At 39.3% G+C, this 14,280-nt stretch overlaps 1 protein-coding gene across 3 annotated transcripts in view; it reads left to right on the plus strand.

The window, feature by feature from the left end:
• Window positions 1–14,280, plus strand: part of HPSE2 (heparanase 2 (inactive)) — a 667,750-nt gene that overhangs the window by 628,591 nt on the left and 24,879 nt on the right. For all 3 annotated transcript variants that reach the window (XM_036265132.1, XM_036265133.1, XM_036265134.1), the window contains one exon: window positions 10,918–11,063. In XM_036265132.1, coding sequence (XP_036121025.1) covers window positions 10,918–11,063 — 146 coding nt within the window. The remainder of the gene's footprint in view (window positions 1–10,917; window positions 11,064–14,280) is intronic.

A 14,280-nucleotide genomic window follows, 5' to 3' on the forward strand; every position in this document is an offset into this window, starting at 1 on the left:
AACGAATCCACTCCGGCCTGTGTGAGTGGGCTTGGCCACACTGTGCAGTGTCCAGTTCCCACCAAGAGAAAGTTCAATTAGCCCAACATGATCACTTACACTTCTCAAGGGAGCTCACGGAATTTTGAAAAACAGTAAATAATCATGGCCGAATCTTTTCCCAATAGGAAATCCAGATGCTATAATCAGAAGAGGAGGAATTGATACTAGGGCACAAAACCAACAATGGCCACAACAACAATCTTACAAATATGTCTTTGCACATATCTGTGATTATTTCTTTGGAACAAATTATGAATTGGAATTATTGGGCCACAGAGTATGAAGCAATTTAAGGCTTTTGATGCATATTGTCAAGTTACTCTCAAAAAAGGTTATTTCTGGTGATTCATTTTTTTTAATTGTGGTAAAAAATATATAATATAAAATTTGCCATTTTAATCATTATTAAGTGTACAGTGCTATTATGTACATTCACAATGTTGTGAACCATCTTCACTATCTATTTCTAAAATTTTCCATTATTCTTAATAGAAACTCTGTACTCATTAAGCAATAACTATCTCCAGCCTCTATTCTACTTTCTGTCTCTATGAATTTACCTATACTAAATATTCATATAAGTAAAACAATACAATATTTGTCTGGCTTAACTAATCATAATGTTTTTAAGGTTCATCCACATTGTAGCATGTATCAGAACTTTATTCTTTTTATGGCTGAATACTATTCTATTGTATGTATAGATCACATTTTGTTTACCCATTCTTCTGTTGATGGACACCTGGATTGTTTCCACCTTTTGGCTACTGTGAATAATGCCATCATGCTGTTCGAGTTCCTGTTTTCAGTCCTTTGGGGTATACACCACGAGTGGAATTGCTGGATCACATGGTAATTCTGTAACTTTGTGAGGAACCGCCAAACTTCCCCACAGCGGCTGCACCATCTGCCAATTCATTTTTGATACTAAACACTAGGAAACGTTCATTGGCACGTTCTGACCATCATGATCTGACTATCCAAATTGTTGAAACAAGAACAGTTCAAATGCATTTTTTCCAAAAACAACTCTCATAAAGATCATATGGTTTGGCATTTTTTACAACAAACTTCTCCGTTGTGCCCCTGGCATTCTGAAGCCAGATGACATCACCTACCTTGTTCCAGTGAGCAAATGCAGGCAGGCCTTTACACATTCTTTGTGCGAGGCCTGACTGCTTCCACTTGCAGTGTGCCTGGAATGTGACTCCACACACCAGGATTTCTGGTGTTGCTTTGTGATGAACCTCAGCCTGTGTTTCTAGGCTGGAGGGCTCCTGGGCTGCGATTCCACTCAGTTCTCTGGGCACCATCTCATTGTACTGAACTGGAACATCCTCAGTGGCTGTTCCCCAGAGCCCCAGCTGAGCCAGCGCCCCTTCACCCTTACCTGGGTCTGGGATTGATGGGGCTGAGTACAGGAAAATTCTGTAATTTTGTTTCAAGTAGACCACCTGAAATCCATCTACAGATGGGTAAGAAAAACAGGGGCAGGGGGCCTGAGCAAAGGGAAAATAGGTGCTGTGTTAGGCTCTGGGAACAGCAGTGAGAAACAGTCCCATCATCATGAAATTCACTCTAGAAAGAAAGAGAGATATGAATCAGAAATGCTACCAATAAATGTGCAAATACAAACCAAATCAAGTGTCGTAAGTGAAAGAAATAGTTCTCTGAGAACATATAATGCAGAAATGTGATTTAGCTCAGGCCGGGGGTGGGGGTGGTCCAGGAAGCCTTCCCTGGGAAAGTGACCCTAAAGCTAGCATCTGAGATGAGTTAACTGTGTGTGTGTGTGTGTGTGTGTGTGCACATGTTGGGGGTGGGTGTGTGGAATGGGAGTGGGAGATAATTAGAGAAACAGGAAGGCCCTGCCTGTGGTGGGAGAGAAAAAAATCAATGTCCTTGAGCATGAAAGGCAAGGGGGTTAGGGCCTGATTTGCATTAAAATCATTGCTTGCAAGCAGTGGGAAGCCATTGGACAGTTCTAAGTAAGGTGGTAAAACAAGGGGAATGAAGGGATTTCATTCTCCCTACAAAGAGCAGCAGGGAAAATTGTAGCTTTTGGTATTTCCAAAGGTGCTATAGTCACATGGAAACTCTGGCTCTGCCCTGCAGCTCCCTCTGTGGAGGAGCCGGAGCAGTAGGGTTCTCCCCATGCAGGTAGCGCTGGCACACCGCCACACCTGGTGCAGAAACCCGCGCTGATGTGCCACTTCAGTTCTTCTTGGCCCTCTAAGGTCACATCTAGATGAAGAGTGGCTACTGGTGTAGCATTTGTACCCACTAGATTTAACTAGGTTTTTGTGACTTTGGAAGTCAGACAAATTAAACAGGCACTCAGGAAAATCATGACCTTCAAACCTTTCAAGTTATCATTTCACTCTCATTCAGCCCTGGAAGCCCTCAAATCAGCATCAGGAGGTGAATATTTATTTGATAATTCATTCAATCAAAGAACACTTCTGAATACCAGTATTCTTGTTCACAGGCACTAGGGGCACAAAGGTAAGCCCTGATTTCAAGGAGCTTCCTTTCCACCGTCATTAACTTTCCAAAACATGCGCGCGCGCACACACACACACACCAGTTAAGTTTATGTTTTGGGGCAACTTGAAGCATAACTGTGTACATACTATAAGATAACTATTTTGATAAAGCCTAAAAAAACTTTCGAGGAATAAAGAGAAGAATAAACAATATTTATTAAATACTTGTATATATTTGGCACTATGATAGATGTTCCCAGGTGTATTATCTCATTAAACCCCTATGAAGAAACTGAGATTTGGATATAATAAATAACTTTCTAGGATTTGAGTATATATCTTTCAACTGTAAGCAAATTATTTCTTTACTTTTGTTTCTGTGAAGCATTCCTACAGTTATAATTAATTGTTTCCTCTTCTGAATTCCCAAAGTACAAGTGGTTTCTGCTCATGTGCTGTTTACTTTAGTGAACCTCATTTTACAGAGAGTTGTTTACATGTATCTTGGCCCCCTAAGTTCCTTGAGGACAGGAAGATGTCTTGTTCATCTTTATATCACCCAGCCTAAACAGAATACCTTGCATACCACTAATATGTGCTCATAAAATGCTTATAGAATGAAAGAATGTATTCATAGCTCTCACTGGGCTGGTCAGAGCCTAGGGCCACAGCCCATCACCCCATTCCCACACCTAGTCTGTAGTGTATCATCAGGGATCTTATGGTAATCTTATGGTAATGCAGTGTGGAAAACCTAGTTGGCAAACCCAAGCCCTGCTCACACCCCATATGTAGCTTCCCTTGCCACCTTTCCAGACTGGTGGTGCAAACTCCAGAGCGATGGTCCACTCTCAGGAAGTCAGACTCCGGGCTGAGGTCCACGCAGGTCCTGCAACAAGCAAGGGACTACTGAGCAGAGAATTCTGGGATCATGGTGACTCAGAGCATGATCTACAAAGAGGCATGGGCCCTTGGCTCTGTGGACTTCTTACCCCATGGAGAGGCATGCAGCTAAAGGTGGGCCAGAGCTTGGCTCTGTAAAGCAAGGGTTAATGGAAATAGCAAATGTGAGAAATGAATGACGTAAGTGGATAAAGGCAAAACATTTAAAAAATATGCACTGAATTAATATGTTCTAAAAATGACAAAACAAAAACTTCAGAACTAAAGTTCAGGAGCACATTAGGAAAGATTTAACCAGTGCACATTTGTTAGTTGTTACTATTCTGTTGTTTGATTGATTTCTTTTAGATATGTTCTTTACTTATCCCTGGCAGAACTTGATCTCAATGAGCTTTCATGGTCTGGGGTTGGGTTGGGAGGAGGTGGCGTTGAGGACAGATGGAGACACAGCTCTCGCTGTGCTGCCAGGAGCCGTCCCATTTTCTGGAATTAAGAATTGAAGCATTTAAAAAGCTACGAATCCTGCTTAATGCTCATCCTCTATATCCAATCAATCAGTACGTCCAATCAATTTCATCTCCTAAATATTTCTCTAATTCCTCATCTTCTCTCTAATTTAATTTCCTCACCTTGATCAAACTATCATCATCTTTCTCTAACCTTCTAAATGGTTTTCTTCAATCCATTTTCTGCACAGCTGTGAAAGTTAACTTGCTAAATATAAATTGAATAATATCCCTTTATCTCCTAAAATTTTGCAGTGGCTTCCCATTTACTTGAAGACAGACTCTAAAATCCTGAGGTCTACATCAACCTGGACCTACCATCCTCATCTTGTATTCACTTGCTGAGCTCCAAGCTGAACTGGTCTGCTTTCGGAGTCTCAGACATTCCAAACACTTTTGCATGTCAGAACTTTTGCATAAGCTCTTTCTCTTGATCAAGACCCTTTCTGTCCCCTCCCCTCTTTTCCTCAAATCTTAAATGTCACTCCATAAGAGACTCCTTCCCTAACTGTCCCCCACTCCAGACTGGGTTTCATAGATTCCTCCATTATCATTAGTACTATTAAAATTAATTAATTGCTTAACTCATTGGCTTAAGGACTTTTTTCCTTGCTAAATTACAAACTTCATGATGGCAAGAACTACATGTGCTTTATTCACCACTGTATCATCAATGCATTTAAACATGGTCCACACAGAGCCTTAAACATGGTCCACACTCCACAGTGGAATTCTATAGGCCAGGAATTCTATAGGAATTCTATAGCACCTCCTATAGGCCAGGCGCTCCGCTAGGCGTGGGCTGCCGGAATGGGTAAATAATCTTAGACCTTGAGGAACACATGGTTCAGTGATTAATCCAGACAATTCTGCAACCCTCTGTCAGTTTCTTTCTCTTTTCTCATTTATTTTGTTTCAACTTACTCTATATATTGCATTGTCTAGCTTTCAGACAATTGACTTTTTGACAAATACACAAGAAAAAGAAAAGATTTAAAACCTCTGTTTTTCAGTGTCATCTGTTATTAGTTTTCCCCCTCCAACTGATAAATGGACACTCTTTTTCTTCAATCTCTTCTCATGTCTGATACATTTAAAGAATGTCTGTTTGTGTCTCTCTTTGTCCCTTGAAAATTGCAATGTATTTCTTGCTGTGGATTTTTTTATTGTTGACATAAAAAGCCATTCTATTTGCCTGCCTTCTTGATGACCATTAGTGTCTGAAAACTCTTCTATATCATTTTCATCCAATGTCCTTTTTTGTTGTTTTTAGAGATGTGTGTGCACTCTTTTTTTCTTTCCTATCTGTTCTATGCATACAGATAATCTTGTCTGCTTTTTCATGTCATTTCCTTAAGAGATATTTAAAGATAAAATTATTTGTTTAATTTTATCTATAATTATATAAATGGCACATATTCACAGTAAAATCAAAGAAAGAAAGAGTGAGAAAGGAGAGAGGGAGGAAGGAAGGAAATACAGTTTGAGTCAGCTAAGAGCGGGTTTACATGAGGAAGAGATAAGGTCAGTGAGAGAGAGGATGGAGCTTGAAGAAGGGGAGGAGGAGGAGGATCAGTAGGGACCTGAGAGAAGAACACAGGTGAGAGAGGAGACTGAAATGGTGCACAGAGCTAAGTAAAGGTAAAATTTTTACATTCCCCTTGGTTTTTAACCTACTATCAACTGACTTACCAACCAAAATCCTCCATCCCCCTGAGGGAAGAGATAGTAAACTAAGAACAAGTCACCATAAACCCATCTCTCTTTGGGTAAAACAATTCAAAGAGACGTTAGTTAGCCTATGGGTGGATCAATGATGTCATCTTCAGACAGGAAGCTCTGATTAACAAGTGCAGACATGATTATACTTTAATATATTTTTAATGTATTATTTGGCACATTCAAAAGAGTATCCATTGCCTACCTGTTAGTTTTAAACCAAATAATACAATCAGCACCTGTGATTTCACCACCCAACCCTAAAACATTGCCAGTAAGTCCCATCAAAATGTAAGTTCTCTCACATCCCATTTTCATGATTCCTCTTGCTCCACTTAAGGTAACTGTCATCCCAAATTTTATGTTTATCAACCTATTGCTTATATGCCTATTTTAAAAAACCAAAAAGCAAACATTTGCCTATACCATACAAGAAACACACAGCTACTGCCTAGAACTCGCTTTACCTGGGCAAACTATCCTTGAATTCTGGGAGGTGGAGTGGGGTAGGGGCAGGGAAATGGAAGCTTTTTGTCCATTGGTTTACACTTTTGGAAGTAGAAGTGAAGAGATCCATAACAAATAGTTTCATACAATACAAAAAGCATAGGCAGGGACAAAAGGAATGTAGAAGCACTCTGAAAGTGATTTATCTAGAAAAAAAAAATCAGTGAAATCTGCCAACAGAGCAAATTTGGGCCTTAACACTGGATTCTCCTTATTGCCATGCTTACTACTAAACATTGAATAGGAAACTTCTAAAAATAAAATGTGTTCTGATTTTAGTCTCTGAATTGAGAAGTTTTCCATGTTTTCTTCTTTCAAGATTTGCTTCCACCCTGGCCAATGTGGCGCAGTTGGTTGGAGCATCGTCCCATGCACCAAAAGGTGGCAGGTTCAGGGCACATACCCAGGTTGTGGATTCGATTCCCAGTTGAGGAACATACAGGAGGCAACTAATCAATGTTTCTCTTTCACATAGATCTCTCTCTCTCTCTAAACTAAAAATATATATATTTAAATAAAATAAAAAAGATTTGCTTTCATTATAAAATATCTAGGATACATTCTTAATAGAAAAAAAAATTACATGGCTATGAGCTTTCAGTTTCAAAGGAAGGAAAGAAAGGAAGGAGGAAGAATCAGAGGGAGGGGAGGGAAGAAGACTCCCTAAGTGGAAGAGAATCCCTGAGTGGAAGGAGTTTTGTTTTGTTTTGTTTTGTTTTTTTTCAGTTCCTTTCATATTTATTGATAAGAAGACTCAAAATCATAAAAATATAAATTGTCTTCATTTGATCTGTAAATTCAATGAAATTCCAAAGTCCCGGTAGATTTTGTTTAGATACTTGATAATGTGATTCTGAAATGTCTATGAGTAGAGGCCTAAGATTAGAAAAGCCATTACTGAAGGATAAGCTAGGAGGACTTGTCTTACCAGATTTCAAGACAGATATAAAACAATGGTAACTAAAACAGTGCAGTATTGGTGCAGGACAGAAAACGGACAGAATAGAGAGCCCAGAAACAAATTCATGAATATATGGAAGTTTGATGTATGACACAGAGGGCATTGCAGATCACTAAAGAAAGGAGAGACCATTTAATAAATAATGCTAGTATAATTGACTATTCATATGGGAAAATATGAAATTAGATACTTACATCACACCATACCCCAGATCAATTCTAACCTGATTAAAGATGTAACTGTGAAAAATACCTTTATGAACTAAACATGAGGAAGAACATTTTAACATACAAAAAGAGCTAGACATTATACTGGCAAAAATAAGAAGTCTGAAAATAACAGGTGTTGGCAAGGATATGGATCAGAGGGAGCTCAGACACTGAAAGAAGTATAAGTTGAATGATTGGAAGGAATCACGTTGGAAAACAATGCGGGATTATCCCATAAAGTTGAATGTTTGTATACCTGTGCTCTAGAATGGTGCTATGGTGCTTCTCTGACTTTAATGAGCAGCAGCATTACATGGAGAGCCATGCAGTCTGGAGGCCCCACCTCCGAGATCTGAGTCAATAGATCTGTAATAAAGTCTGTAAATCTGCATTTCTACAAAGCACACAGTGATGAGGCTGCTGCTGGTTTCCAATCATAATAGGAGTCATGCTTCTCCAGACTTCTTCGCCTGTGTCTTGGGAAACAGGAACAAGAATGTTGAAAGCCACATTGTTCATAATAGCAAAAATCTGGACACAACCCAAGTATCCATCAGCAAAAGAATGGATAAATACATTGTAGTGTGTTCACACAGTGAAGTATACAACATTGAAAATGAATGAATTACAGGTAGGTGTAACAACCTGGATGAATCTTAGAAGCATAATGTGAAAAAAGTAAGTCATAGAAAATTACATATAACATAATACCACTTTTAAAAACTAACAAATTAAATAATATTTTGCTTAGGATAAAATTCAAATATTAACCAAGGGAATGAAAAACACAAAAATGGGAAAGGGAAGAATCACAAAACTAGATACAACAGTGTGGGTATTATTGTAGCTTTTAAGGTGGATGATGGGTTCTCAGAGGCTTCTGAACTTTCAGGTAGGTTACATATGTTCTCCTGCATATGGAAAAAATATGTGATACATACAAAGTGGAAAAAACATATTAAATGAGTGCTAATCAGGTAAGCTAAATAAGACAAGAAAAGATTACAAGGAGACTAAAACTGTAATGACAGAAAAGATCCTAGAGAAAATAGATATGCAATGTGCTGGACAAACTTGAGACCTCTTTTTGCAGAGAGAAAACAGAAAAATTGAGACAATACTCGCGTAGAATTGAGAATGGAGATCTAGCAGACTCCTGCAACAGAGACTGGAGCAAACAGAAAGAAATAAGATTAAGGCTTTATTTAAAGAACATTCTCACAGGTTGGAGAAAGTCCTTAGTCTTTCTTATCAAAAGCACTCCCAAATACCAGCAAATTAATGCAGAAACCCACACTGACACATTCCTGGTAAAAGTTCAAATATCAAGGATAAGACATAACTCCTATAAGCATCCTGGCAGAACATAAAAATTGGAAAATGAGCAGGCTAACCAAACATAGAATAAAATTTATGCTAGTCTCAAACTTCTCTGGAACAACAAACACTATAAAAAGTGATTTCAGAGGTTATTTGGGAAAGTAAATGGATATGACTAATTAAGGAAAGTTCGAACAAAGAAAGAAAAATTATAAAGAAATGAACCTGTAGATATTTAAATGTAAATTTTAATCATTAAAATGATGTGAAACTGATAAATTAGAGTTCAGTGGAAGAGAATAGAAAATTCAGATGCAGATTTATATCCATATATTTTCATATATTTAATCTGTATATATTTAATATAATTCATACATTTACATATAATAGATTACATTATAACACATGTATAAATACATATATAAATGTAATATATTAAAATAAAATGCATCATACATGATATAGTATACTATATATATAAGTATTAATTTATTATATAGAATAATTCTGTCATAGTATATAATATACAATACTACTTGTATTTCTATATATTTACATGCATATAAAACTTAGTATGTGATAAAGTTGGACTTAGGGATAGATTATTCACTATATGATGCTACAACAAGCAGTAAATTACTCAGAAAATAATGAAGCCAGTATCATACACCAAAATACTTTTCAATGAACTAAAAGGTTAAATTTTAAAATGATAATATAGTAAGAAATAGAAAAATATAAGTGAAGCTTTATCTGATCCTTGTGTGAGGAATGACTTTCTAAGAACAAAAGAAAAGAAAGAAATTGAGAGAAAAAGATTGAGATATTTTCCTGTAAATTTTTTTAATTCTTCACATCAAAAAAAAATCATGAAAAGTAACAAAGGGAAAACTACAAACTTGGACATAACTTCTGCTCCACATACATTCTAAAGGATTCTTACCACTAATAGTAAAAGATAACATTACACATCAGTAAGAAAAAGATGGCCATCTCATTGGAATATGGATGACTGTGATAAACACATCACAGCGTAATAATAAAAAGCACAAATTGTTTTCAAATGAGAGCAATTGAACTAAGGAGATTTTTTATCTATGTATTTGCCATTTTAAAAGAAGACTACATTTAATAGCCATCCTAAGGCCACCTAAAGTTAATTAAGTAAATGATCCAGCAAGGGTTGGAGTCCACTACTCAGGGCAGATTTGGATCTATTCTAGTGGCAACAAGTCTTTGAGACTTTGTTCTGATTTATGCAACTCATCAAACATTTTTAAGTAGATGGTATAATAGATAGCTACACAAGAAAAGATTAGAAGATTATTAAGAGGCTTCTGCCTAGAGAGATGAAGGCTGAGAAGACATGGTCGATGTCTCAAAGACCTTAAATAGCTGTTCACTGAATTCCAGAATTGCACTAGGTTGGGGTCAGGCAGTACTAGACAAATTAGAAAACCCTGTGTTACATGGTGAGTTACAGACACTGACACCATTACCCCATAATAGGTGATAAGCACTTTATATTTCTATCAAATACATACACTAAATATGGTAATAACAAATACAATACAAATTAAGGTATTGGTGAATAGGTTTTTGTAAATTCAAATACATATGTGGGTTCCAGATTGAATAGTTCCAAATGGACCCAGGAATAGTTAAAAACATCACATTCTTTTTAGTTTACAAGTATTCTTTTTATTTTAGAATTATTTGGGATGACCCAGAATTAGCACCATGGTTTGCAAACATTCTTCTGTTTTCGTTTCTGGCCCTGGAATCAAGGCCTCTGGTCCCCCACCTAGAACAGCTTCATCACCCTAGCACCGCACTAGCCGTTTCAGTGACAATACTTGGAGAATGACATTTTGGATTTACATATTGGTGGCAATCCTAAAGACTAGAAATCTTTCATTCTACAATTAAACAGAATCATAAACCAGTATGAAAGTATAGTCATAAGAAAATATTGAAAATTTAAGGCCCCAACTAGTTGTTACTTCATAGGAAACTTCGATTCATTTGATTTATGCAGCTCTAAGTTCCCCCCATTTACATTCCCCCATTAGGAATATAAAGGTCACTTTAGACAATGCTGGCTCCAGGGTGAGCGCTTCGTCGGGGTGACCATGCTCACAGGGTTAGTCACATTGGTCAGGGTTACTCCTGCTAAGAAGCACTTTCTGGCCTGTGTGTTTGTCATGGGTACTCAGAGCACCTGAACTGCATCTTCCCCTGACTCTCCCTCTCTCTGTTCTCAGGACTACTGGCTCTCTCTCCTCTACAAGCGCTTGATTGGTCCCAAAGTCTTGGCCGTGCATGTGGCTGGGCTCCAGCGGAAGCCACGGCCAGGGCGAGTGATCCGGGACAAACTAAGGATTTATGCTCACTGCACAAACCACCACAAGTAAGTCTTCATAGCAATGGCACAGAAAGCCACCCGAGGGAGGGGCTTTGGGCTTTGGGCCCCTCTTGGAATTCCATGCTGTTTGGGACCCCTTAAGACTTATTGAAAACTGCCTCTGGAATTACTCATTCTGCCTGCTCTTTGTGGATTTCAAAGGATCTCTGATAAATAGCTTTTCTCCAAATAAACCCCTTTCTCACACTTACGAGGATTTATTCATAAAAGGGTCATAAAAATATATGCCATTTGTTTATTTCTTCAGCCAGCAAATTTTTACTGAGTTTTTTCTCTGTGCCAGTTGATGTAATGCCCAAGAGGTTTTTATGTATGCCTCTGGCTAAACCAAGGCCAGAGACGTAACTCTGTTCCCATGATCTACCAGCGAGCTAGAGACAGTAAGTGAGTTCTTCTAAGACACAAGCTCGAGAGCCATCCACTGAAAACTCAGGCGCAGACCAGTGCGTCCCAAACCGTGGGTCCCCAGGGCGTCCCAAACCGTGGGTCCCCAGGGCGAAAGGTGTGCCCAAAGGTAGTCATGTCAGCTTTAGAGCCTTTTTCAGCTATTTTAAGGGTTAAGAAGTTAAACAAAATCGGTTTTAGGAGTTGGATCCTCAATAACTCGGTGTGGTAATGTGTAGCTATCCTCTTCTTTTTTACCTGAAGCACTGGCTGTCATTGGAGCTGTCTTTCAAACAAACAGGAAGAGTAATTATCAGGAAATAGAGTTTGGCAGATAAGCGTTTTAAAACACAAGGATTATGAGGGTAAACACTTAAAACTGAGCCTGAAGCAAAGCCCCTCAGACCATAAAGGGCTTCCTTACATCATTTCCGTTTAAGGAGCAGAGTAGGCAGCCCTGGAGAAGAGAATCCTTTCTCTTAATGCAGAGAAATGGGAGCTGGGGGCAAAGGTGGGGGGCAAGTGTCCCCAGCCAGACCTTCATTCCAGCAGGCCCATCAGGCTGAGCACTGGCCCTGGATAGCACAGAGAGCCTCAGCGGTCAGGTTACAGCAGACGCTCCTTCCCTTCCTGGATGAGAGAGGAGCCAAGCCAATTAATTTATCATGATGAGATTTTTCAAAGAACCACTCTGAGCATAGGAGGCCAGGGGCCAGTTGTCTTGTCTTCAGATACAAGTACCTATTGTGGATGAGAGGAGGCTGGTTTGGGCAGAGGCCAGAGGTTTTCAACATCCCTTTTGCTCAACAGGAAGCTCAATCCAATACCTGACAGAGAGTGACTGCTTTACGGCCTCGGCCTGGCGTTATCTGATCACCGCACAAGGAAACATTGTATTCCTTGTCTCCACCCTGTCCCTGAAGTAACCACCCAAAAGGTGGACCCCCAGCTTCAAGACAGAAAAATTATTCTTGGCACCTTTTGTCTCTTTTGGGGAAGCACCTCAGTTTGTAGCCTTTATACTATTGGTCTGAGGATGCAGGGAAAAAATGTCAATAATATGGGCTTAACAGGACTTGAGTGTCTTCACAGAGGGCTCCTCTCCTTGTCTCATCCCAGTATTCATCCTGTCGTTCTTTATGTTCTCACAGAAGTTGTTGCTGATGTTCTGAGTGTACCATGCACTCAGGGCTAGTGTCTCACTTGTTTTTGTATTCTTGGGTGTAATATAATGATGGGCATAAAAAAGTTCTCAGTAAATATTTGATGAATGAATAAATGAAATGAATGAATGCAGAAATAGGGCATTAAGACATTACTTCTGACTTAGAGTTCTAGCTCCCTTCCGCTTTGATATCACCACATTAGCCAGAAGGAGAAGGGGTGGTGGAGTGGTTAAGAATTCTGCATTCACTGGCATGAGGCCTCCAACAAGGCACTCAAATCATCTAGATTCAATGTTCGCCCTACATCACCAGCTCTCCTCTCCTTTCTGTGGGGAGTCACTCCAGAACCTCTCTGTGGAAATGGTGCCACTGTGCTTTGTCCAGTACCATTTCTCCTTGGAAGGAAGAAAGGGAGGGGGGAGGAGGAAGGAAAGAAAGAAGGAGGGAGAGGGAGGGAGGGAGGGGAAGAGAGGGAAGGAGGAAAGAAAGAAAGAAAATACTTTGCTAATCCATTTCACACATGACCCTAGTGATAGTAATTGGGGTGAAGGCCCTTTTGTTCCTATTAGAAAACAAACCCCTCAGTGGATACCCTGCACTGGCTGAGACTGCAGGTCTCCTCCATGTCAGTGGGTGTCAGGTACCCCAGATAAGAGAAAAGTGTCTCTGCTCCATCTCTCTGGGAAGCCACATGCCCTGTCTGTACCCCTCATTCTCCATCACAGTCATGAGGAAACACCACTGATTCACTTAATTTATTTATTTGTGGCCAAAAAAGCCAAGGTCACAAAAATGTCCCAGAGTGGGCCTGGCTGGCGTGGCTCAGTGGTTGAGCATCGACCCATGCATCAAAATGTAACCAATTTCCAGTCAGGGCACATGCCCAGGTTATGGGCTCAATCCCCAGTGGGGGGCATACAGGAGGCGACCAACTAATGTTCTCTCTCATTGATGTTTCTATCTCTCTCTCCCTCTCTCTCTAAAATCAGTATTTTTTTAAAAATGTCCTAGAGTGGGCATGTTAGCTTCACACTATTCAGTCTTGACCAGTACTCTGAAAAATATATATATATTTTGGTCAAATCAGGGATTGAATGAGAAAGTATAAACTTACCAGTAGAACCCAATGAAAGTGTTTATTAACACAACTCCTGCACTCCAGTGTGTGTTGAACACTTGCTATGTGCTAAGCATCTTGCCAGTAATTTGCACTAATATTATATTGAATTCTACCGTTCTGTGGCATCACTCTTATATGCAAATAGCATCATTAATAATGCAAACAGTTTTACATTTGGAAAGAACCCTTAGAGATCTTCAGGCCCAGTGTCCTATACAACACAGACATTCCCTTATACTCTCCCTGGCAGTAATGCAACCTCTACTTGAATACCTCACTGTCTCATGGCAGTCTTTGCATTGTGGGTCATTCTAGCCTAGGAGAGCATTGTCTTTTATGATAGATTTAGGAGCAAAAGGTAGATGCTCATACCAACACCAGTAGGTGCCTTTCTGCTTTCAGTTCTAGAGTGAACAAATCAGGACTCTGGCAGCAAGGCAGTTCTCACCTTAGGGCTTCTTGTTCAGAGAACAAATACGTTTCACGGGGAAAAACCGTTCTCTAAACCATTCTTCTGAGACAATATATGTTT

The sequence above is a fragment of the Molossus molossus genome, unplaced genomic scaffold (assembly GCF_014108415.1).
Source record: "Molossus molossus isolate mMolMol1 unplaced genomic scaffold, mMolMol1.p scaffold_m16_p_17, whole genome shotgun sequence".
NCBI lineage: Eukaryota > Metazoa > Chordata > Mammalia > Chiroptera > Molossidae > Molossus > Molossus molossus.